Source organism: Osmerus mordax, chromosome 9, assembly GCF_038355195.1.
Source record: "Osmerus mordax isolate fOsmMor3 chromosome 9, fOsmMor3.pri, whole genome shotgun sequence".
Taxonomy (NCBI): Eukaryota; Metazoa; Chordata; class Actinopteri; order Osmeriformes; family Osmeridae; genus Osmerus; species Osmerus mordax.
In genome coordinates, this window is record NC_090058.1 from 4,276,651 (window position 1) to 4,299,840 (window position 23,190).

At 53.5% G+C, this 23,190-nt stretch overlaps 1 protein-coding gene across 1 annotated transcript in view; it reads right to left on the reverse strand.

The window, feature by feature from the left end:
- Window positions 1-23,190, reverse strand: part of ralgapa1 (Ral GTPase activating protein catalytic subunit alpha 1) — a gene marked incomplete in the record, with an annotated part of 47,698 nt that overhangs the window by 13,409 nt on the left and 11,099 nt on the right. The window contains 27 exon segments of the mRNA XM_067242709.1: window positions 1,683-1,801; window positions 2,012-2,125; window positions 2,127-2,171; window positions 5,509-5,613; window positions 5,615-5,665; window positions 5,962-6,085; window positions 6,257-6,328; window positions 8,396-8,659; window positions 8,758-9,065; window positions 9,142-9,465; window positions 9,593-9,711; window positions 10,754-10,937; window positions 11,712-11,846; window positions 12,262-12,330; window positions 12,652-12,762; window positions 13,797-13,905; window positions 15,289-15,347; window positions 15,702-15,827; window positions 16,338-16,466; window positions 16,644-16,799; window positions 16,911-17,009; window positions 17,247-17,440; window positions 17,652-17,804; window positions 17,998-18,177; window positions 18,306-18,516; window positions 18,852-18,976; window positions 22,078-22,266. Coding sequence (XP_067098810.1) covers window positions 1,683-1,801; window positions 2,012-2,125; window positions 2,127-2,171; window positions 5,509-5,613; window positions 5,615-5,665; window positions 5,962-6,085; window positions 6,257-6,328; window positions 8,396-8,659; window positions 8,758-9,065; window positions 9,142-9,465; window positions 9,593-9,711; window positions 10,754-10,937; window positions 11,712-11,846; window positions 12,262-12,330; window positions 12,652-12,762; window positions 13,797-13,905; window positions 15,289-15,347; window positions 15,702-15,827; window positions 16,338-16,466; window positions 16,644-16,799; window positions 16,911-17,009; window positions 17,247-17,440; window positions 17,652-17,804; window positions 17,998-18,177; window positions 18,306-18,516; window positions 18,852-18,976; window positions 22,078-22,266 — 3,874 coding nt within the window.

A 23,190-nucleotide genomic window follows, 5' to 3' on the forward strand; every position in this document is an offset into this window, starting at 1 on the left:
CATACTGCCAGGAGAGACAGAACCAAAGACAGAAGAAATGTGGAGGAGAGGAAACGAAAAAGAAACTGACAAAGAAATGGAGAGAGAGAGTGCAAAGAGCCACAGGGGCAAGAGAGAGAGAGAGAGAGAGGGGGAGAGAGGTGAGAGGGAGGAGAGAAAGAGAGAGGGAGACACAGACAGAGTGAGAGGTGGAGAGATGAGAGATATGGAGAGATGGAGTGAGTGCAGGGAGACATCCGTCGATAATGACAGATTACTGTAATTCAGGCTGTCAGGATCATCGACCTGAGACTCATGCCAATCAATAGCACAGTCCAGTATCGAGCCACACACACACACACACACAAGTACACACACACACCTCAGATCAGCCCGGCGACACACAGATGGACAAGGCTGCCGAGAGCTACGTATCAAGCTGAGCCAAACAATCTTTCCCTACCTCCCTGCCTCCCTCCCCTCCCTCCCTCGCTCCGGGGACAGGGAAGATGAGAATGGCTTCTCACCCCCCCTCTCACCCCCCCCCCTCCATCTCGCCTTTGTTTTCTCGCTGTATTATATTTGAAAAGACGAAAGCCTGAAAAGAGGGGTGAGAGAAAGGGAGGGGGGAGGGGGGGGGAGAAAGGTGAGGAGGGGGAAGGGGCTGTTGGGAGCATTTAGGGCTACCTCAGAAGCCTGATAGTGTGAGTGGGCTACATTGCTCTTTTCTATAGAGCAGATAAGGACATAATGACAGCCATAGGGAGAGATAAAGGTACAATGACAATACTTTCTGCCCAGCAAGGCAGCAGGACAAACCAGGTGCATTTCAGGTTCTTTTCATTATGCATACAAGCTAACGATGTTCCTGTTGGTAGAAAATAGCAGTTTGCATCTTAGATTATGAATATATCCATCGTTACAATGGCCTAATTAGTTCTTGTGAATACTAGAAGATAGAGAGTATTAGAGAGAGAGGGGGGAGAGTGAGAGAGAGGGGGGGAGAGAGAGAGAGGGGGGGGAGAAGAGAGAGAGAGAGAGAGAGAGATGAGAGAGAGAGAGAGAGAGAATGAGAGAAAGAGAGAGAGAGAGAGAGAGAAAAGGAGAGTGGAGGAGTTGGGAGTGAAATCTCTGAAGCATTTCAAAAGCAAATTGCTACAAATCATTGTTAGGGGACAACGACCAATGGTCACAGTGACTTCGGTGTGTGTGTGTGTAGTCTCTGTGTAGACTCAAAGCAGACAGGAGAAATCAATACGTATTCAGCTTGTTCTCCCAACCTGGTCTGAGCACGCACTCAACACAACAGCTGTATATTTGTTCTACTTCACTGTGGATCCATACATGCATATACATACACTTCACCACAGCTGTAAACCCCACATATGAGCTGTCCGTTACACACAGTCAGCATAGGGGTGGAGTGCTAGAGATATTGAACGCAGATCATAACGCGATTATCGAATCCCTCCCACCGAACGCCACGTGGACAAAAGAGCAAGCTAACGGAACACGTCATGACATCATAGCCCATCGTGAAAAAGAACACTTGGAAAAGTTTTCATAGAGCAATTGCACAAAAGAATAACATCATGTTAGTTCGACTGCCCCCTAGGCTGAGGTGGTCTACAGACGGATACAGGAAGGATGAAGGGTGTGGTTTAGAAGAAAGGGAGGGATGATGAAAGGATACAAGTTCTGGTTAGAGGGGGATGAGGGACTTGAGGGCTCGGCTGGCGTTGATGGCAGTGGCTCTGACCATAGTGGGCAGGATCTTCTCATCCACGATGGCTCCGTCAAACAGGGGGCCGAAGAACGGCACCTGGACCAGACGGCAGAAACATGGGGACTTTCACCTGGATCTATTAGTCACTACTGCTAAAACCCCCCAGAACATTCAAGTTTCAGAATCATCCGGAACCCCCGAGAATCCAGAACTTTCGAACCCCTAGAACCCTCCGGCTCCTGAACCCTACAGTCTCGGAACCCAGAACTTTCCGTGTTCCAGAACATTCCAGTTCCAGAACCCTACCTCAGGCTTTTTGAGGATGTGGATGCTGCACATGTGGTTCTTCATGGGGTAGATGACAATGAGCACGTCTCCAAACTCAGTGGGGATGATGCCTCTGCGGTAGTCTCTGGAATGTTTCCGACCACACGATGTGGACCTCGTCGTTACCCAGGTGCCTCAGCTGTGGAGGGAAGGATGGGCGTGGGGCAGAGAAAGACAGGGTCTGATTACGAGATCATCAGCTCCGTATGTAAATGAAGTACGCTAACGTTGACGCAACGCAAAATCGACCGCTTTCTGGAACAGTGTTTTGGAGTGTGACCGTCACTCAGGTTAATGAGGAGAAGGGATGGAAGTGAGGGTGGAGGCAGAGAGGGGAGGGGAGAGGAGAGTATTGTGAAGTCAGAGGGCAGGTCAAGTCAGAACTTTGTTCTTGTTCACCCTGATCGGATTCAGACTGTCAGACTGAGTGGTTACGTAGGTCTCCCTCCCTCTGTCTGTCTCACTCACTCACTGTCTCTCTTTATCACATGACCTCCTCCCCCCCACACCCCCACCCCTCCTCCAGTCTCTTGGAGGCCAGTGGCCCGTCTGTCTACAGCTCCAGGTCCAGCCAGTCATTAACCTTGACGTGTGACAGCCAGGTGAAGCTGCACCTGCCTCGCTCCTTCCTCCCTACCTCATCCATCTCCTCTCTCCCTCTTTCCTACACCTGCATCTCTCAGCCCTCCTTCCACCACACCATCTCCATCTCTGCTTCTATCCCCCTCTATCTCTCCCTCGCTCTCTCTTCCATCTCTGCCCTCCTCCTTCCATCCATCTCTCCCCCTCGTTCTCTCTTCCATCTCTGCCCTCCTCCTTCCATCCATCTCTCCCCCTCGCTCTCTCTTCCATCTCTGCCCTCCTCCTTCCATACGTCTCTCCCCTCCTCCTCCTTCCATCCATCTCTCCCCTCCTCCTCCTCCGTATTACAGGAGCACTCCGTCTTGTCCTCCGTCTCCTGCTCACTCCATCACTCCTGAGGGCCACACAGACCCTGGCTGTCACCAGGCCTGGCCAGGGGCCCCATCTACACCCTCCCCACACACACACACACAACATCACCCACACACTCTCCTAGCCTTTATCTAACACTATCCATCTCTTTATCCCCCATCTTCTCTCCTCACCCGTTTGCTCTCCCCCACCTTCTCCCAGTTTCCCTCCTGCCCTTTCTGTTGGTTATCTACCCTGCCACATTCATTGTGAATGTGTCCGATGTGTGCGTGTGGCTATAACTGTGTGTGTGTGTGTGTTGGCCTGGCCTCCGAGCTGACACGCTGTAGTGTCTAGCTAACCAGGTTTGGTGCCTTTATCTTCAGATCAGTGTGTGGCTACTGTCTTCTCCAGACAGGCTAATCCAATCAGCTCCTGTGCTTTGCTGATAGGCTCAGGACCAGGAAGCAGGAAGCAGGGGACAGATCTGATTAGAGGACATTATGGCCATGTGGAGCAGCTAGAACGACCACCGCCACGGGGCTTGATGGCCCACACACACACACACACACACACATTAATAGACCACACGCACACATACACACTCACTATGTACAACCACAAGACACACATTACACTGGTGCTTTCAAATCATTTATAGCAGCAGTTTAGTTTATGTGGCAGTATGTGTGTGTGTCTGTGTGTGATGAATGGCTGTTTCAAGTGTCTCTCATCCAAAAATGGGGGAGGGGGGGGGCTAGGATAAGAGAAGAGGGAGGGGGGGGTGCATTACTACCACTAGGGATAGTACTGTTAGATGTCTTAAGTAATACAGTACATTAAAGTTGTGTTTGTGTCTCTCTCTCCTACCGAGTCGAAGCAGAGCTCGTTAAGCAGACTAAAGTAGCAGTAGGGTGGATGTGTGGATGCTGTTATCACTGGTGTGAATAAGGAGGTGTTCACTCTGACACACACACCCGGTTCACACCAGCTGTCAGCCTGTCTCTGCTCTTATTAAGCCTTTCATATCAACACTGTGACCCCCCCCCCCCTTTTCTTTTCCTTTATCCCTCCAAAACGACCTCCTCACCCAAATTCCTTACTTTCACCCTTCTCTCCATTCAACCATCCCTCCTTTCCCTCCCTCCCTCCCCACACACACACACACACACACGATAACAGCCGAGAGAAATGAAGAAAAGATGAGAGGAAGCAGTTGGAATGACCAATCACGGTACTATCTACAGACATTGCCCTCCTCCCTCCCTCCCCTCCCCCTCCTCCCTCCCCCCCTCCCTCCCTCGCACGCCCCCAGCAGGACACACTCATCCCAGTTAATGCTGTCACTGATTAGATCAGGGCAAAGCCAAACAAAACATACCTACAGAGACACTGTACAGAGAGAGCAAGACGGAGAGAGAGACAGATGGAGAAGAGGAAACGAGAGGGGGGGAGAGAGAGAGGGGGAGAGAAAGAGAGGAGAGAGAGAGAGGGGGGGAGAGAGAGAGATGGAAAAGGAAAGAGGGAGAAAAAGTAGAGATGAAGAGGAAGCGAGGGAGAGCCACGGATAAGAGAAGAAGAGAGAGAATAAACAGAGACAGTAAAGAGGAGAGAAAACACTGAAGGGAGAAAGCGGAGGATGACAGAAGCGGAGAAGGTGACCGGGGGGAGGTGACGGGGGGGAGGTGACGGGGGAGGTGACCGGGGGAGGTGACGGGGGGAGGTGACCGGGGGAGGTGACCGGGGGAGGTGACCGGGGGAGGTGACCGGGGGAGGTGACGGGGGGAGGGTGACGGGGGGAGGTGACCGGGGGAGGAGGTGACCGGGGGAGGTGACCGGGGGGAGGTGACGGGGGGAGGTGACCGGGGGAGGTGACGGGGGGGAGGTGACCGGGGGAGGTGACGGGGGGAGGTGACCGGGGGAGGTGACGGGGGGGAGGTGACCGGGGGAGGTGACGGGGGAGGTGACGGGGGGGAGGTGACGGGGGGGAGGTGACGGGGGGAGGTGACCGGGGGGAGGTGACGGGGGGAGGTGACGGGGGGAGGTGACGGGGGGGAGGTGACGGGGGGAGGTGACGGGGGAGGTGACGGGGGGAGGTGACGGGGGGAGGTGACCGGGGGAGGTGACGGGGGGGAGGTGACGGGGGGAGGTGACGGGGGGAGGTGACCGGGGGAGGTGACCGGGGGAGGTGACCAGGGGAGGTGACCAGGGGGAGGTGACCAGGGGAGGTGACCACGTGTCCTCTAAAGCAGCTGCTGTCCTGGTGGTGAAGTGGATCTTTGTGCGAGTCGTTCTGAGGGTCATCGTCTGTCTCTGTGTGAATGTGGACCAGACTCTCCAACACTCTGCTGCTCCATAGACCATTCACACCTTATTATATCACTACTGTTCATAGGTCCAGCTGGGAGCTCCAGCTGAGACCTGGACGTGTGTGTGTGTGTGTGTGTATGCGTATATGTGTGTGTGTGAGGAGAATGGTCAACACCACTTACTGAGCTCTGCTTACTTTTTAACAACGTTTGGACGGACAAACACACACACACCTTCTTGGTGAGGGAGTCGTCTGAGTCAGGGGGCATGCGAGTCGACACGTGGAAGACTGCCTCGACGGTGGAGGTGGCGTAGTAGGGCGTGGTCAGGCCGGTGCTTACGGTTACGCTGCAGACCGCCCATGAAGCCACAGTGGCTGGTCAGGTTCACCTGCAGGAACAGGAAATGCATCATCGACAGGAAACATCTGGAGAGAAAAGGCTGATCTGAAGACTAGAGAGTCTAACTAACAACCAGTTAACCCCCAAATACAGCTAATTATCAACTAGTTAACTTCCACAGAGTGCTAATTAACAACTAGTTAACTGCCAGAGACAGCGATTCAAGCTTGACTTACCCACTTACAAAACATTATCTAGTAGGTAGCCTCTTAGAGACAGATAAGTATTAGTTAACCGCCTAAATATGAGTTAACCAGTAGGCAACCCCTCTAGTTAACGCCTCACCTCCCAACCCAGTCCAGAGACAAAGTCCTCGTAGGCCTGACTGCCACTGGTGTTGGACAGGATGGAGTGTTTGTCCTCCTGACCCTCTGCTACGTAGAACACAGCTATCTTGTGGGTCTCTCGGCTGGAGGAGGGAGGGAGAGAGGGAGACATGTATAGTATAAAGAGCATGCAGGGAAACACTTGCAAAGTCCTCACAAAGTCTTCGATGTTATAACCATGGTGAGACTCAGCCTGTTTGAGGCACATAGCTTCAGGAGGACACAGTTCCAAGGAGGAAGGTTCTAGATCTTACCACTGCCTGGAGTCCAGGTTCTTCAGCTCCCTTAGAAGCTTGTCGTTCTTCTTAAGCAGGTGAAAGTTACTCCTGAGAAATACACACCCACACATCTTAAAAGGGCCTTATTTAAAAAGGACCTATTAACTAACGTTTACTCCAAGCACAAATATCTAAAGTGTTATCCTAATTCCTATCTTTCTACTTTCTCTCCCTTCTGACCATTCTTACCAACCACTCTTCTCCCCAACTCTCCTTCCTCTCCTCACCCATTCCTCGCTCTTCTGCCTCTCTGAAATAAACAGTTTGCATCGCTAATTGACCGACTTCTTGTTGTTGTCACAACCTCTGGGAATAACAGACCAATCCTGGAGGAACTAACAAGGCTGTCTTCAGCAGTGGCAGGAACCTGCTTAGAGAAGAGAACCCCCAGATGCACTCTTGAATACATTCATGCAGAAGACAGACAGATGGATAGGCAGACAGACGTCCATGGGAGGGGGACAGACAGGCAGGCAGACAGGCACAGGCAGACGTCCAGAGGAGGGGGGACAGACAGGCAGGCCAGACAGGCACAGGCAGACGTCCAGAGGAGGGGGACAGACAGGCAGACAGACAGGCACAGGGCAGACGTCCAGAGGAGGGGGACAGACAGGCAGACAGACAGACAGGCAGACAGGCAGGCAGACAGGCACAGGCAGACGTCCAGAGGAGGGGGACAGACATGCAGACAGACAGGCACAGGCAGACGTCCAGAGGAGGGGGACAGACAGGCAGTCAGACAGGCACAGGCAGACGTCCAGAGGAGGGGGACAGACATGCAGACAGACAGACAGGCAGACAGGCAGGCAGACAGGCACAGGCAGACGTCCAGAGGAGGGGGACAGACAGGCAGACAGACAGACAGACAGGCAGACAGACAGGCACAGGCAGACATCCAGAGAAGGGGGACAGACAGAAGGCTACACTAGTGAGACAGGGAGGGACAGACAGGCTCCAGGTGACAGTAGTTGAGGTAGGACAGAGATACAATCACACAGGCCAGAAGAGAGATCAATAACATGATCTGATAGCTGTTGTCATTGTGTCAGTACTCTGCTATTAAAATCTCTCGAACTGGACTCAACACTTTGAACCTGGGTGCGGGGGAGATAAAGCAGAAGGGGCAGAGCTCTACAGGGGTCTCTCTCGCTCTCTCTCTCCTGTATCCACTCTCTAGACACGAACAGGGGTCTATATATATATATTGGGAACCCATAGAGAAAAGGTTCCATATGTTCCAGAACCCTTTACAGGACACCTTGTGGGGCAAAAACAGGGACGTGTTTGAAAACTTCTGTATGAATGGAGGGCTAATTATTTTATTGTTAAAGAAGGTTTTAGTTTTTACTGCAAAGGAAAGGGGAGAGAGAGAGAGCACAGACAGAGAGAGAGAGAGAAGCCATGTGTTCTGACTGATTCAAATATAAGACCTAGTTCCATGAAGAGGCCTTTCTTTGTCCCCCTCCCCCCCCCCCTCTTCATCCATGTGAGTACGCGCCTCTTTATTAGCTTGTTACTCTGTAATGGGCTTCATTTTCCCATCTGAAAGAGAGCCATTTCAGAGGCAAGAGAGGGAACAGCATGAAAGGATCACACACACACAAACACACACACACTCACACTCACAGTTGTGCTCTGAAACACTGAGAGCCCAAGAAACACACACTAGGCCTGTGTGGATTGCTATGCCTTAGTCTCAGTAATAAATGGCGTCTATGAATACCAGGCAGACAGGGACAATAGAATCATTAAAGGTGCTCTTCTCTCCCTCCCAATCCCTTTCCTCCTCTCTCTCTCTCTCTCTCTCTCTCTCTCTCTCTCTCTCTCTCTCTCTCTCTCTTCTCTCTCTCTCTCTCTCTCTCTCTCTCTCCTCCTCTCTCTCCTCCTCTCTCTCCTCCTCTCTCTCTCTCCTCTTCAGCAGACAGAGAACACACTCCACTGGTTTCAGGCAACCATGTGCCCACTCAAAGCCGGGCTGAATCGGACACATATCTGAGGATCCGTTAGCCAGTCTTTAGTACACGAAGAACATCGAGGACCTCGATCGTGACGATCCGACCATGACGCACCCCCCCCCCTCCCCCTAACGAGCTGGGCCCCCCCTGCTGTGCGTACCTGTTCTCCCAGGAGTTCATCCCCAGGATGTTGAGCAGCAGCCGGCAGTAGTAGAAGGGGGACTGGGGCCGCTGGGGGAGGGGCTCGCTCTGCCCCGTGGCACGCATGTTCGGCCCGTCGCCGCGGTGACGGGCGAAGTCGCGCTCCGCGGCGCACTGCTTGAGGATGGCGTTGATGACGTCGTTCTCCTGCTTCTCCGACACGCAGGTGGGGGGCGGGGCCGGGATGTTGAGGGGCATGCCCGCTCGCTGAAGACACTCGGGGCTGGGAATCGAAAATGGCGTGGAGCGTTATCGAGCGTGCTCGTCCATCTCTCTACACACACACACCTTGGTACCTGGTTTGTGATCGAGCGGATGTACCTGGAGTATCCCAGGTACAGCAGCATCTCGTCCAGCGCGTCCTCGCCATCTCTCAGCGCATCCCACGATGGCACCGCCTCCCTGCACACGCGCTTGGCGAGGGGCGGGGCCAACAGCTCAAGACACCCCCCTCTGTCCTCCGCCTTGCCTTCATCCTTTTCCTCTCTCCTGTTTCTGTCCCCTTCTGCACCCTCCCTCCTCTCCTCCCCCCTCTCCTCCCCCTGCTCCTCCTCCTCCAGCCCTTCACCCTCGTCTTCCTCCTCCTCCTCCGCCTCCTCCAACCCGCCCCCCTCCTCCTCCTCCCTCTCCTCCCCGAAGTCCTCCTCTCCTATCTCCCCTGCCGCCTCCCCTGCCCCCCCTCTCCCCTCTCGGGGTGGGCTGCACAGCAGCAGGGCGTGGCCAGGGGGAGACCCCGACCCACAGCCAGACTCGGGGTCGGACCCGGGGCACGGGGGGGGGTCCGTAGAGCACGGCAGAGTCCCAGGAGTGTTTCCCCGAGATGTCCCTGACGATGAGGCGCACGCAGGCGGGGGTGGTGGTGAGGCCGGCGGACATGCCCCCTCCAGGGAGGCCGTCCTCCGCCCGGATCTGCAGGCAGGACAGGAGGGTGGTGCCGTTCAGGGAGAAGAAGTGCAGGTTGGGGGAGTGGAAGAGCTCCGGGCCCAGGTCTGCGCTCTCACTGTATGGGTTGTCCTGGTTCTCACACACCTGCCAGGGGAGGCAGTGGACGATTCAGGGTTTTTAGGACTGATTCATAGCCCACATCCGGATCCATTTTGGTCCCCTAAACCTCCCTCTCCCCTCCCTCCCTCCCTCCCCCTCCCCTCATCCTCACCTGGCTGGTCAGCGTGGCAGGCCCTCCACTCATGGGGTAGTGTCCCAGGTGGTTGACCAGGTGGGTGATGACCGTCCTGGCCGCGATGGAGATCAGACCGTGCTGGAGTCGACTACGAACTGCAGGGGGAGGCAGAGAGAGACAGAGCGAAAAAGAGAGAGAGAGAGCGAGAGACAGGTCATCTTCACCTTCTCAAGCATTGGTCACCATGGAAGAACTTACTCTGCCTCCCAGCCAGACTGTGGGGAAGTTTGAAGAGGGAGATGAATGTGAGCTTTTGGGAACTGGCCACAAGGAGAGAGAATGAAGAAGGGGAGGAAGATCTCATGACAGGAATCCTCTAAAGGCAAACTCATTATCTCTCTCTCTCTCCCTCTGTCTGCTCAGTCGATAAAACCTAGAGACCAGCAGTGTGTGTGTGTGTGTGAGTGTGTGTGGCGTCCAGGGAGAGAGCATGTCTGAACAGTCTCCGCGGAGGAGCCCTGGAGTAGCCTGCCGTAGCGCTGGATCCAGCCAATCAGATGTCATTATGGCCTGATCTATTCCCAGATAGGCCACTCATGTAGTCTGGTTCCTGTACATTACTGGAGACAAGCTGAGTGGAAACCAATACCGCCACACACACACACACACACTGCATCCACTACACACACTACACACACACACAGTACATTGCTATCTGACTACCTGCTGAGAGATAGCCAATGCCATCACACATACTGTGCTACCAGCCAGTCTTGCCCAATCAACGTGATCACAACATACAGAGACTTAACAAGCTTCAACACACCCACACTAAACAGACACACACACACACACACACCTTTGTGTCAATAACAGTAAACTGGCACATTCTCTAAACTCTGTAACTCTTCTGTCACACACCTCATCTCTGCAACATCCCTCCATCCTCTTCCACTAAAGACAAGGAAGGATGGAGGGATGATGGATGGATGGAGGGAGGGATGGATAGGTGGAAGGAGACAGTAAATAAATTGAGAGCTAGATGGAGGGAAGGGAGACGAGAGAGAGAGGAGCAGAGCAGAGCATGTGTCTGACAGACATGCGTGTCTCTGTTTGTGTCTGTGTGTGCGTGTATCTGGGTCTGTATGTGTGTGTGTGTATCTGGGTCTGTATGTGTGTGTGTGTGCCAGCGCTCACCCTCCGTGACGGGCTGCAGTTTGGAGGAGCGTTCAGAGTCGGGGGAGTGAAGAGGCTCGGGCTCCTTCAGGCTCTCCAGGGGCAGGAAGGGGTCGTAGTCCGGGCTGGTCAGGTCAGACAGGTTCAGGGGGAAGTACCTGGAGCTGCTCAGAGTCTGGGCTCCGTACACACACCCATGGAGCACCTGCAGAGAGGGAGAGGGAGAGAGAGAGGGAGGGGGAGAGAGAGGGAGGGAGGGGGAGAGAGAGGGAGGGGGAGAGGGAGGGAGGGGGGGGGGAGGGGGAGAGAGAGGGAGGGAGGGGGAGAGAGGGAGAGAGGGGAGGGAGGGAGGGAGGGGGAGAGAGAGGGAGGGGGAGAGAGAGGGAGGAAGAGATGTGTGCGGAAAAGGGGGAGAAAGAAAGAGAGAGATGATGAAAGATCTAAGAATGCTAAAATTCAACATATGCATTGTGGGTCCATGCAGTCTAAAATACATGAGAGAGATAGAGGGGGCGAAAGAGAGAGATCCCTAATCACAGATGAGACTAATCAAATTAATTATCATGTCGCAGCAACACGGCATGTTGCCGTGGAGTCTGAGAGGGTGGGGGGGTGATTGGAGGAGAGTTCTGAGGATGACAGTGAGGTTGCTCTTTAATTGTGCTTTTTATGTGAATCCCCATTAGTTGCTCCTCGAGCAAAAGGTACTGTTCCTGTAGACCAATATAGGAGTTTCAAGTGTGTATGAGTGTGTGTGTATGAGTGTGTGTATGAGTGTGCGTGCGTGTATGAGTGTGTGTGTGAGTGTGTGTGTATGTGGATGTGTGTGTATGTGTGTGCATGAGTGTGTGTGCGTGTATGAGTGTGTGTATGTGTGCGTATGTGTGTGCATGAGTGTGCGTGCGAGCGAGAGAGGGAACTAGAGAGCTATAATAGACCCATTAGCAAAGGAATACAACCACACACACACACACACAACCTTATATATGCAGCTGAGGACAGACTTGTCGCTGCGGTCCTTGTCGGGGCTGAGTGTGTGTACGGGCTGCAGCAGGGTCTGTGGAGGCAGAGCCATCACCCAGTCCAACAGGCACAGCAGGAGAGACACCACCAGCTGGGGAAGGGTTACATCAGGCACAGGTTCATATCAGCTACAACACACACACACCTCCAGTTCTAACTCTGATGCCAGTTACTAACGCACACCAGGAAGGGGGGTTTCCTGGCAACCCCAACTGTACTGATCTTGTCATTTGCATTGCTCGCAGTTTAGCCTAACAGCTCAAGAGTCAGGTGGGGATATATTCTGAAGTCTCTTAATGAAAGAAAAAAACGTGATCACTTCCTTATATTTGACAAATGAACGGATAACTAGGCGATCACTGATCAATTCATAACTAAAGCAGGTCTGACCTGTGGTTACATGCCAGCTGCATTTCACTGCCTCTGTACTCGTGCTGTTCACAATGACAATAAAGATGAATGTAATGTAACTGGTGTGTGCAGGCCAGCCTGTCCAGAGATCCTACCCTCTTGTCCAGCTCGTGGGGCGAGGACTCAGTAGTGGGCAGCAAGTAAGTGATGGTGGCAATCAGGATCTGGAACACATCATCCTTCATCAGTTACAACATACAATCCACCAGATTGACGAGCTGACCCTCCCAAATTACATTTACATTACATTTAGTCATTTAGCAGACGCTCTTATCCAGAGCGACTTACAGTAAGTACAGGGACATTCCCCCTGAGGCAAGTAGGGTGAAGTGCCTTGCCCAAGGACACAACGTCATTTTGCACAGCCGGGGAATCGAACCGGTAACCTTCAGATTTCTAGCCCGACTCCCTTACCGCTCAGCCACCTGACTCCCAAATGAAGCTTGTCTGATCTACAGCTTCTACAGTCCGCCTGAGGTCCTCACCTCCACGATCTTCTTTGGCGTGTCGGGGGGGAACTTCTGAAGGTGGTCCACGTAGCTGATGAGCAGGTGCAGGATGTCTGATGCCACCAAGGCCACACTCTTATTGGGATACTGCAGAAACACACACATACACACACATATTACCAACAGTCGTATACCAGAACACAGACAACAGACCAAGAATTCCATGGTGCCAAACCGAGGATTAAGATGTGGATGGGTGTTGTCGCCCGTGTGTGTGTGTGTGTCACAGACACCTGCTCCTCCACCAGTCTCCGACCCTGGCAGGGAAACAGCTGTCAAAGCAGCATGGGACTCTACGGAACACAATAGACCTGGTCTCTAGCCAACGTGTTTGTGTGTGTGAGTGGTATCAATGCGAGAGTGTGTGTGTGAGCATGTGTCAGTGTGTGTGTAGGAGGTCTGGCTAGCTACCCCACTCCAGGGAGGAATATAATAATTCCTGGAGGTGTGAGGCAGCAGCATTCTTCCCTGGATCAGACCTCTGTCTGGGGGGGAGAAAGGGAGAGGAGGGGGGAGGAGGAGGAGGGAGGCGAGGGGGGAATTGGAGGAGCCAAACATTTTGACAGGCCAGGGTTACTGTTTCTGTGAGTGTAGGGTGTGTGTGCTCTGCAGGCCAGCAGTACTGCCAGTGCTGAGGCTACAGGGAGAGAGAGAGGATCCAACCAGGGATAGAGAAATCCATATGGCCCCGGATAAAAGACTTTGTGGTCCAACACACATGCGCGCACACATACACACACTTCAAGTGCAACCATGTGCGAAATGCGTTTTATGAATTCCAATATCATGTGTCAGTAAAACATGTTAATTGCAGTCCAAATAAAAATATCAGAGCATATTAATCATTCCATAATGAAAATGCCAGGACACATTTACTATCACTATAACCCCATGATTTCAGATCCTAAATGAAGGACTAAGGGACTAAGCATGTTGAACGCCTGTTCCAGACATGTATGCAGTTAGCGTGTGGTACCAGACACGTATGCAGTTAGCGTGTGGTACCAGACATGTATGCAGTTAGCGTGTGGTACCAGACATGTATGCAGTTAGCATGTGATACCAGACATGTATGCAGTTAGCATGTGGTACCAGACATGTATGCAGTTAGCATGTGGTACCTTGAGGGTCACACAGATGACGTTGAGAGCTTCTTTAATCTGGATGTGCTGGGTGCCGTGGACCAGCTCTTCACACAGCCAGATCCCCAGGCTGCACAGAGCCACGCACCTGGAGCACACACACACGGTACGTTTGTTATTTTTGTGTTATCATTACTATTTTACACACCCACCCCTTTTTTCCCCTGATATTTCCTTTGTTATTGACTTTGATATTTTCTTAATTATCGTATGTCTTGTTCCAAAGAGCTGTAATATCTAGTATCTTTATTGTACCATGCAGAATATTGTTAGAGATATGAGGGCTAACTGCCAATCTTCACACCGAACCACATCAACAACAGATGATTGGCAGCTCCGGTCACCTTCAAGTGACCTTGAGAGAGACAGAAGGAGGGGTCAGCATGTCTGGACGTCTGGAGGACACAAATCAAGGACAGTCTAGAACCCCCATCTCCACCACCCCACCCCTCCACCCCCCTCCTCCTCCACCACCACCCCCCTTCTCTCCTTTCCTCTGGCTCCAGCTCTCCAGCTCTCCTCACTCCAATACCCCCCCCCCCTACTCCTCTCCCAGCCCCCCCCCCCCCCTCGCCCATGTCCCCTGATTCTAAGCTCTTCTACCCCTGCAGTACAGACACCCAAACTCCCTCCCCCTCCCCCCACCAAGACAGCAGTGTGTGTAGATTATCTAGTACAGATGACTCTAATCTGTCTGTCTGACTGCTGGTCACCAGACCTATCAGTCTGCATCGATCCACACACACCCCAGCCATGCACAAACACACACCCCCCAAACGCAAACCTACCTAACCCACTTAGACACAAACACCAGCATAATTCTCAGACACCCCCCCTCCATCCCATGACAATCCAGTACCAACTCTATCCTAAACCCCCCCCCCCCCCCCCCCCCCACCATTGTTAGGATTGTCGGTGGTGATAATAATAATCATGACATGACAGATGTCTCAGGGCTGAGATGCAGTGCAGCCGTCCCACTTCCGCTGTCAGAGGCAGACTGCTTTAAATGCATGTGTCTGACGGAGACACTGCTCTCTACACTGCCGCTGTATGGTGGAGCTTAAATACCTGCATTAACGACTTAGAGAGACACAGAGAGACAGAGAGAGAGTGAGAGAGAGAAAGACAGACAGAGAGAGTGAGTGAGACATATAGTGAGACAGAGAGACAGACATAGTGAGAGACAGAGTGAGATACAGAGAGTGAGAGAGAGTGAGAGGCAGAGACAAGGACAGAGCGTGAGACAGAGAGAGAGTGAGACAGAGAGACATACAGAGTGAGAGACAGAGTGAGAGGCAGAGACAAAGAGAGAGAGTGAGAGACAGAGAGAGAGTGAGAGACAAAGAGAGAGTGAGACAGAGAGACATACAGAGTGAGAGACAGAGTGAGAGGCAGAGACAAAGAGAGAGAGTGAGAGACAGAGAGAGAGACACACAGAGACAGAGAGAGAGAGAGTGTGTGGTCTCACCGTGCTGGAGCAGAGGGCTCATCTCTAGCTGAACTCAGGATGTGTTTGATGATGTGCTCCTAAAAAACATAGGAGAAGAGACAGAGATGTTGTTGTTACACACGCGCTCCTAAACAAGCACACACACGCGTTAAGCGGTGTTTAGTCATTCAGAGGCGTCAGGTGAATCATCCAGACCACACCAGACACTACTGTGCATGGCATTAGCTGTTTACACGCAAATTACAACATCAACATGGGGAGGCTAGCAGAATGACTGATCAGACATTATCCAGTTAGCCCTGCTGCCTACCTCCCACTGGGGAGCACGCATACACACACACACACGCACACACACACACACACACACACACACACACCCCCACACACACCCCCACACACACCCCCACACACACACACGTGGGTGGGCTTACCTTGACGTCTCTGAACTTGGTCATGACCACGTCGGCGGTGGTGGGGTGGAGAGCAGGAAGCTCCTCGTACAGGTTGGGAAAACACACCAGAGACCCCAGCAGGATCTGGGCCTCGACCCTGGGGGCCTGCTCACACACACACACACACGCACGCACACACACACACACACACGCACACACGGGAGGAATGGGACTCAACAGAGTGAACCATCAGACCACCACGGACCATCAGACCACCACCACATTACAGTCCAGCCGTGGACAAACACAGGTGGGAGTAGAGTGTTGAAACAGATTGTGAATCTAACCCACCCAACAGTGTCTGTCATACTGGATGTGTAGGCAGGTTTACACGTGTGAGCAGCTCAATGTGTCTCCGGGGGCGTATTGTTTGAAGTGTGGGTGTAATTACTGGTACTTTGTAAAGTCAAATGTATAGTCAAGTGTTTATAAATATGTGTGTGTGTATATACAGTACCAGTCAAAAGTTTTGACACATTTTCCCTTGAAGATGTGTCCAAACTTTTGACTCGCACCGAACGTTTTGACACATTTTCCCTATTGTGTCCAAACTTTTCACTGGTACTGTATATATATGTGTGTGTGTATGTCTGTATGTGTGTGTGTGTGTGTTACATTGAGCGAGGCGCTGGCGGTGACTCGGCTGGCAGCGATGATGACGTCCAGGATGAGCATGGTGGCTCCTGGCAGGCCCACGGAGAAGAAGCGAGGGGAGCAGTGCTTGATGATGGTGTTCACGATGTCCTGGAAGCAGCGAGGGACCACACACACACAGGCCCAACTGTTAACTCCCATTCATTTGAAGTTATGGGCCCCGAAAGGTCACGTTCTTCATGTTTCACTATACTGGTGAGGAAACTGGTGACCACACACACACACACACACTCCTCTCCTACACAGAAACGCGTCCCGTCGGCCTACCTGGTCCACATGCAGCAGGCCGCAGTGCATGATGTTGTAGAAGTGCGTGAGGAAGTCTGAGTTGGGCGAAACGTCCTGCCTCCTCTTCATGATCTTGCAGATCAGCTTGTAGGCATGAAGCTTCCCTTGCTTATAGCGCTCCGTCAGCATGGTGGCCTGGGGAGGAACACACACACACGTCATGCGTCTTCAGCAGTGAGGTGGTTCGTCTACCTTCTAGAAGGGACAGGGGCGCTGTGTTGTATCGCCATGGGAGCGCAGACCTACCTTGAAGAGCCAGGGGGTGAGGATGCGAAGGGGCGGGATCAGGACCGGAGGGGGTGGAGACGACTGGTTGTCCAATGAGATGCCCAGGTTGTCTCTGATCTGGGGAGAGAAGGACAGACAGGAAAGGGATGGATGAGGGGGTGGAACGACAGAGAAGGAGAGAGAGAAGAGGGAAAGAAAGAGAAGAGAGGCAGAAGTGAAAAAAGAGATTTGTATGTATCAGGTCACATGAAGACTGATGTCCTATCAAATCTCAACAGAACTGTGATTGGCTGGAGTACGTGTGTGGTCCTCATCGACAGCTGTGTGTGTGTGTGTGTGTGGTGACCTTCTCACCTTGGCCAGGTTCTGCCAGAGCTCGCACAGGTAGTCAAACACCTGAGCGTGGATTTCTGGGTCTTTGATGGTGTTGACGTCTCCTAGGATACCCAACATCCGCCTCCACATCACCGTGGCAACATCGGCGTGCCAGCCTGTGAGCGTGCCGCCCGCCATGACACTGCAGTCCTCCGTCGGAAACTCACTAGTTTCTGGAGGGACGACAGCCAGGGGTGAGAGAGAAAGAGAGACAGAGAGAGAGAGAGAGAGTGTGTTTAGGTGTGTGTGGAGAGGGCAATTTGCTTCTGTGAGGGTAAGGCTTGACCACCTATCTGTGCCAAAGAACAGTCATTTAGTATGCGTGTGTGTGTGTGTGTGTGTGTGTGTGTGTGTGTGTGTGTGTGGGGGGGGATAGTGGGTTACCCAGGTCGTCAGGAGTCTGCAGGACAGAGTGGTGCAGCTTCTCATCCAGCTGCAGGTCTTTGTGTTCAGTGTGTTCAGCAGTGAGAGTGGCTGGAGAAGGGGTCTGGGATCTGGACCCTCCCAGAGAGTGCATTGGAGACGCACTCTCTGACCCTAAACACACACACACACACACACACACACAGGTGGAGAGAGATACTTAGTAATGAACAGACACTAAGTGTGCGTGCGTGCGAGCGAGCAAGTGATTGAGTGAGTAAGTATGAGTGAGTGAGCTTGAGTGAGTGAGTGAGCTTGAGTGAGTGATTGAGTGAGCTTGAGTGAGTAATTGAGTGAGTGTTGTCACCTGTGATGGTGACAGTATCAGCAGACAGGCCGTGCTGACTGAGGCTGCTGGTCTCAGAGTCCATGTTGAGCGTGGTCAGACTCGCTACCTCCTGCTCGTCAGCGCTCTGGGCCACGCCCCCTCCTAAGCTGTCCTGGTCCAACGATCCGTTACCACCAGCCTCCGAGCCAAAACTGAAATCTAAACAGCGCCACCAACTGGTCAGACTGACTGCTTAACGTGACCAGAATACACAGTAGATGCCATATTTTAATCACCGATCGTCTTCTCTCGGGTGTGAACTGGTGGAGATACCCCGGGGCACTTACTCTCAAACTTGCAGTTGGAATACTGGAAGGCGTTGAAGGAGTCTGATTGGCTGTCGGAGCTGATCACGTCGCTGCCGCTGGCGCTGGCGGGCGAGGTCCACTCCGAGGGCACGCCCGGGTCGTCCACGGGCCGCGTGGCTCCCTGACGCTCCAGCAGCTCTGGGAGGTCCTTGGGTATCTCCAGAATACCTGGGCTGCTGCCACGGCGACCCTGGGGGGAAGGGAGGGGGGCGGGAGGGAGGCAGGGGGGTGGGAGGGAGGGAGGCGGGAGGGAGGCGGGAGGGAGGCAGGAGGGGGCGGGAGGGGGCGGGAGGGAGGCGGGAGGGGGGCGGGAGGGGGGCGGGAGGGAGGGGGGCGGGAGGGAGGGAGGCGTGAGGGAGGCGGGAGGGAGGGGGGCGGGAAGCAGTTGAAAAATCACACATTTGAAAGGATGGTTGAGATATACGGTACTATGGACAGAGATGGTGTGTGTGTGTGTATGTGTGTGTAGGTGTGTGTGTGTAGGGGTGTGTGTAGGTGTGTGTAGGTGTGTGTGTGTGGCCTCACAGAGGTGCCTCTGGTCCGTAGTCTCTCCTGTATGAATTCGTCCATCAGGTCAGTAAAGTTTGGGTTGCTGCTTCCTGCATCGCTGGACACAGGGCGTGTCTTCTGACTCCCCTCCTCCTTATTGGCTGAGAGCAGATACAGACAGACACGTCACTATCGCCATGGACACGGCTCGACTCCAGCACGTTCTTAAAACACAATTGTTAAAGGGGAAACATGACTGTGCTGTTGTGACAGGCTGTGTCCTGAAGCATCTACGTGTGTGAGCGTTTAGTTGTTGAGACTTGAGATGTACGCCAAGACAGCAGCTAACTCACAACCTAGAATACACAGGAAACGAATAAAACTGCTGAAAGGAACCATCTCAAAGGAAGGCCAACCAAGTGATTATAAACAGTAAAGCGATGCAGGAGTTACCCGACGCATGCAGTTAAGAGAGGGAGAGAAAGAGAGAGAGACAAAGAGAGAGACAGATGAGAGAGATGGATGTAAAATAGAGAGAGCATCTTGTTAAGTCCAGGCCATGAGCACACCTCAGACAGTGATTAATCCAGCTAGCGACACGCAGACTGACACACACACACCCCCCCCCCCCCCCCACACACACACACCCCCCACCCCCACACGGCAACACACACACCTCACACACCCAAACTCCACCACCAGGAGTATCCATCCAGCCACCCATACCTCCTCTCCAGAACTCATCCATGTATTTATCATCCCTCACACACTCCATTTGCCAATAACTCCCTCATCCATCCATCCACCCCATCCTCTGTTACGTGACCACTCATCCACAGCTGTTAAGTCTTGCAGTACGAGGTGTCAAGCAAGATAGAACCAGAGAGCTGTAACCATAGAAACAAAATCAATAGAGGGATTATGTCCACTCTTGGATGTGTACTTCCATGAGAGCAACCCTACTGTAACCCTACAGTCACTAGTCTCTCTCTGCTTAGTGTGGACTGACTACTTCTGGTCCTCTGGTTGATTTAAATCATTAATAATCAAGTACGGTTATTATGCAGTAATTAATAAATAGTCATTGAAATGACTTAGTATATTAATACAAGTCTACTGCCAACACAAAGCCACTACTGCAGGTTAGGAGCACAGTCTGTGGTACCAAGCTGGGACCGAGGAAGAGAAGACAATGTTGGATACTTCACTCAGGAGACAGGAGAGCCCAGATGTCAGCCCAGCTGAGAACTAATGACGTCTTTGACGTGTCCTTCTCTTAATGTCGCTAAGTTAGTCACCCGGGTGTAAAGGCACATGAGCCCCGGGACACAGGGCTGTCGAGTCCCTGAAGTTCTCACCGCAAGAGCTCTGCTGCCCCCTGGAGGCTTGATGTGGAACTGCAGCAGCTCCTGTGAGCTCTCAGAACGCAGACACACGCTGAGCCTGTCTTCCCACTGCTACGCTCCAGGACCAGACCTCCCCACTACACTACAGAACACCTGTACACTGGACCCCAACTACTGTGGATCCGATGGAAAGCAGTCACAGGTGCTAATGTGTGTGCTAATGTGTGTTGAGGTTAGTGCCTGATGTGTGTGTGTGTGTGTTTGATGGGAGAGAGGGCTGAAGGCTGATGTCTGAGGAGGGAGGCATGAGGCCGCATGCAGCATCCAAGACAGGGGTGGGGGGGAGAGGAGGGAGGGGGGGGGCAGAGGTTTAGTCCCAAAGCTGGAGTAGGAGGAAGGGGGGCATCCTAGGGAAGGAGAGGGGCACCCCAGCCTCTTGATCGGTCGGGCAGGGCTACTTTCAAAAGGAAACACAAAAAAAGGCTTCAATTCAATCAACCAATCGGCATTCAGCAAAAAAAAAAATCAAAGATAGAACGGAGAAAAGGAGAAAGAAAGGCGCTTTTTGGGGGGTTTGTGTTTATGACTGTTCCTTCCTCATTTATTTGTTTGTTGTAGTTGTGTTCCGGTGGAGCTTCAGGAATCCTCACCTGGGGTCTTCCTCCCAAAATATCCCAGAACATGGGTGTAGAGATCCTTGAGGGGGGCATCGCCCGCTGATCGCCCCGCCCTCGAGGGGGAGGTGCCTTGCGTCCGCGGCTTGGAAAGGGCGTGGACCACAGACTTATAGACCCCGCCCAGCAGCGCCACCTGCTGGCGGGAGGGACTGGAGTCCGACTCCTGGGACCGGGAGCGTAACCCACGGTGATAGAGGGAGGCACGGCCTAGTCGGCCACGCCCAGATCCAGACACGCCCCCCTGCTCTGCCTGCTGCTCCTCGCCCGACCCCTCCCACGACACCGGCAGTGACCTTTCTTTGACCTCTTTCCCCTTTGCCCCTCCACCTCCAGCTTTGGCGCCCCCGGGCCCCGCCCTAGCCCCCGGGCGGTCCCCAGAGGAGAGGCTGTGGCTGTGGAAGTGACTGAGCCGGCGCAGACGGGCCTTCCAGTGGGCCTCCTTGCTGTCCAGTGGGTTGTGGAACTGCACTGACTCAGTGGAGGGTCTGAAACTGACATGGACCCCCCCGTCGTGCCGCTTCTTGGGCCTGCCTCGGACCAGCCTGGGTCTGGCGTGGTGGGGCTGTCCCGCCCCGACCCCATCCTCGCCCGCGGTAGCATCCTGCCTGACCAGGCGGGGCTCCTCCCCTTCGTCTGCGCCCCCGTCCCCTGCAGAGCCCTGCAGCATGTCCTGCTCTAGGTTAGAGCACCCCCTGGTGGCCACCCAGTCACACTGCTGCTCCAGACACTCGTAGATGCTGCTCTGCTCTGCCTCTACGGCCTCCTCCTCAGAGTCTAGACTTCCCTGGCCCTGGTTCTGGAGATGACACACCTGTCCTACCTGGACCTGTCTGCCCCCGCCTCCTGTCTGGTCAGACGCACTGCTGCCCTCCCTCGCCGGAACAGAGCCAGCCCTCTCCCCCGCCTCCCCCCTGACCTCCCACATCTCCTCCTGGCCTCTCAGGTACTCCCTGAGGGAGGAAAACAGATCATCGTCCCCATCCTCCCCCTCTCCCTCCCCCTCTCTCTCATAGGACTGGGTGAGGGCAGAATCTGCCCTGGAGCGATCAGATACCAGCCACAGGTGGTCGTATATGCTGTCGCCCCCCTCTAGGGAGGAGATTCTGCCTTCTGGGGCTGAGGGGGGGGCAGGGGGGTGCAGAGGGGGACTCCTGGGGGAGCCGGGGGGTGGGGGGACAGTGGTGTTGGTGGAGGGGGAGGAAGTGGAAGGTGATTGGCTGTTGGGGACAGGAAGGTCACCTTTGACCCTATCGGTGATGAAGGGCTCCATGATGTCGGAGGCGCTGCTGCTGCGGGGGAGGGGTGGGGGCGGGGCCTCCAGGTCACCTGACGCAGAGAACACCTCAGAAGGCGGGACTTCCTCACTCTGGGAGGCGTGGCGTATTCTTGGGGCGCGGGGGGCCATGGCCATAGGGGGGTCCTCCAGATCTACAGACACAGGAGAGAGAGGGTTAACACACACACACAGACACACTGTACTCACTCATGCATGAACATCTGTGAACACATGATATTGTATACCACACAACACAGCATGACACATCAGCATTCCTCTTCAAGGTTTAGAAGCTTCTCTGCTTCATCACATTACTTCCATTAGAGTTGATCTGGACCAGAGGGGATGTTTTGTCATTTAGATTTAAATAACTTTATTGTTCAACTTGGTGGAGGCTTGTCTTTGGCCTAATCAGACAATATGTATTAGACATGGCCCAGACCAAAGGATGGGTCTGAGTCTGGGCTGACGGTTTGTCCCGGCAGAGATCACCACCCCAGGAGTAGCATGGGCCATCTGAGAGGAATATTACGTTTCAATCACGTTTTCATCTGAAGCGACATACAAATATGACAGAACAAGGCCCAGAGGAACTTGGAGGTGTCCCAAACGCAGACCAAACCTGGGCTTCATATCTCAAAGGTTCACTCCAATAGACATTCACCAGTGAGAAGGTTCTGGAATCTTGGACCGAGAATGCTTGAATCAGCATCCAAGCCAAATGCAAGTGCAAAGCTGAACTATCCCTTTAATGTGCGAGTGGGAACACCTGGCCAGCAGGACTCCATGACAGCACCAGGCTTCTAACAGTCACGCAGGCAGTCAGTCAAACACATGCAGGGGTTACTGTCCTGAAGGGAGACCACAAAACAACAACTACAGCAGCAACCACAACCAAACAAAATCACCAGCAACAACCACAACAAAACAAAAACGTGGTCGATGTGAAGGATAGGGTGAGGCAAGACAGCAAGGCGGTGCAGACAGACAGGTCATGCAGGTCCACGAGACAGGCAGCAGCAGGTGCAGAAACACACAGCTGGAGCGGGATGCAGACAGACAGGTGTGTCCCTGTA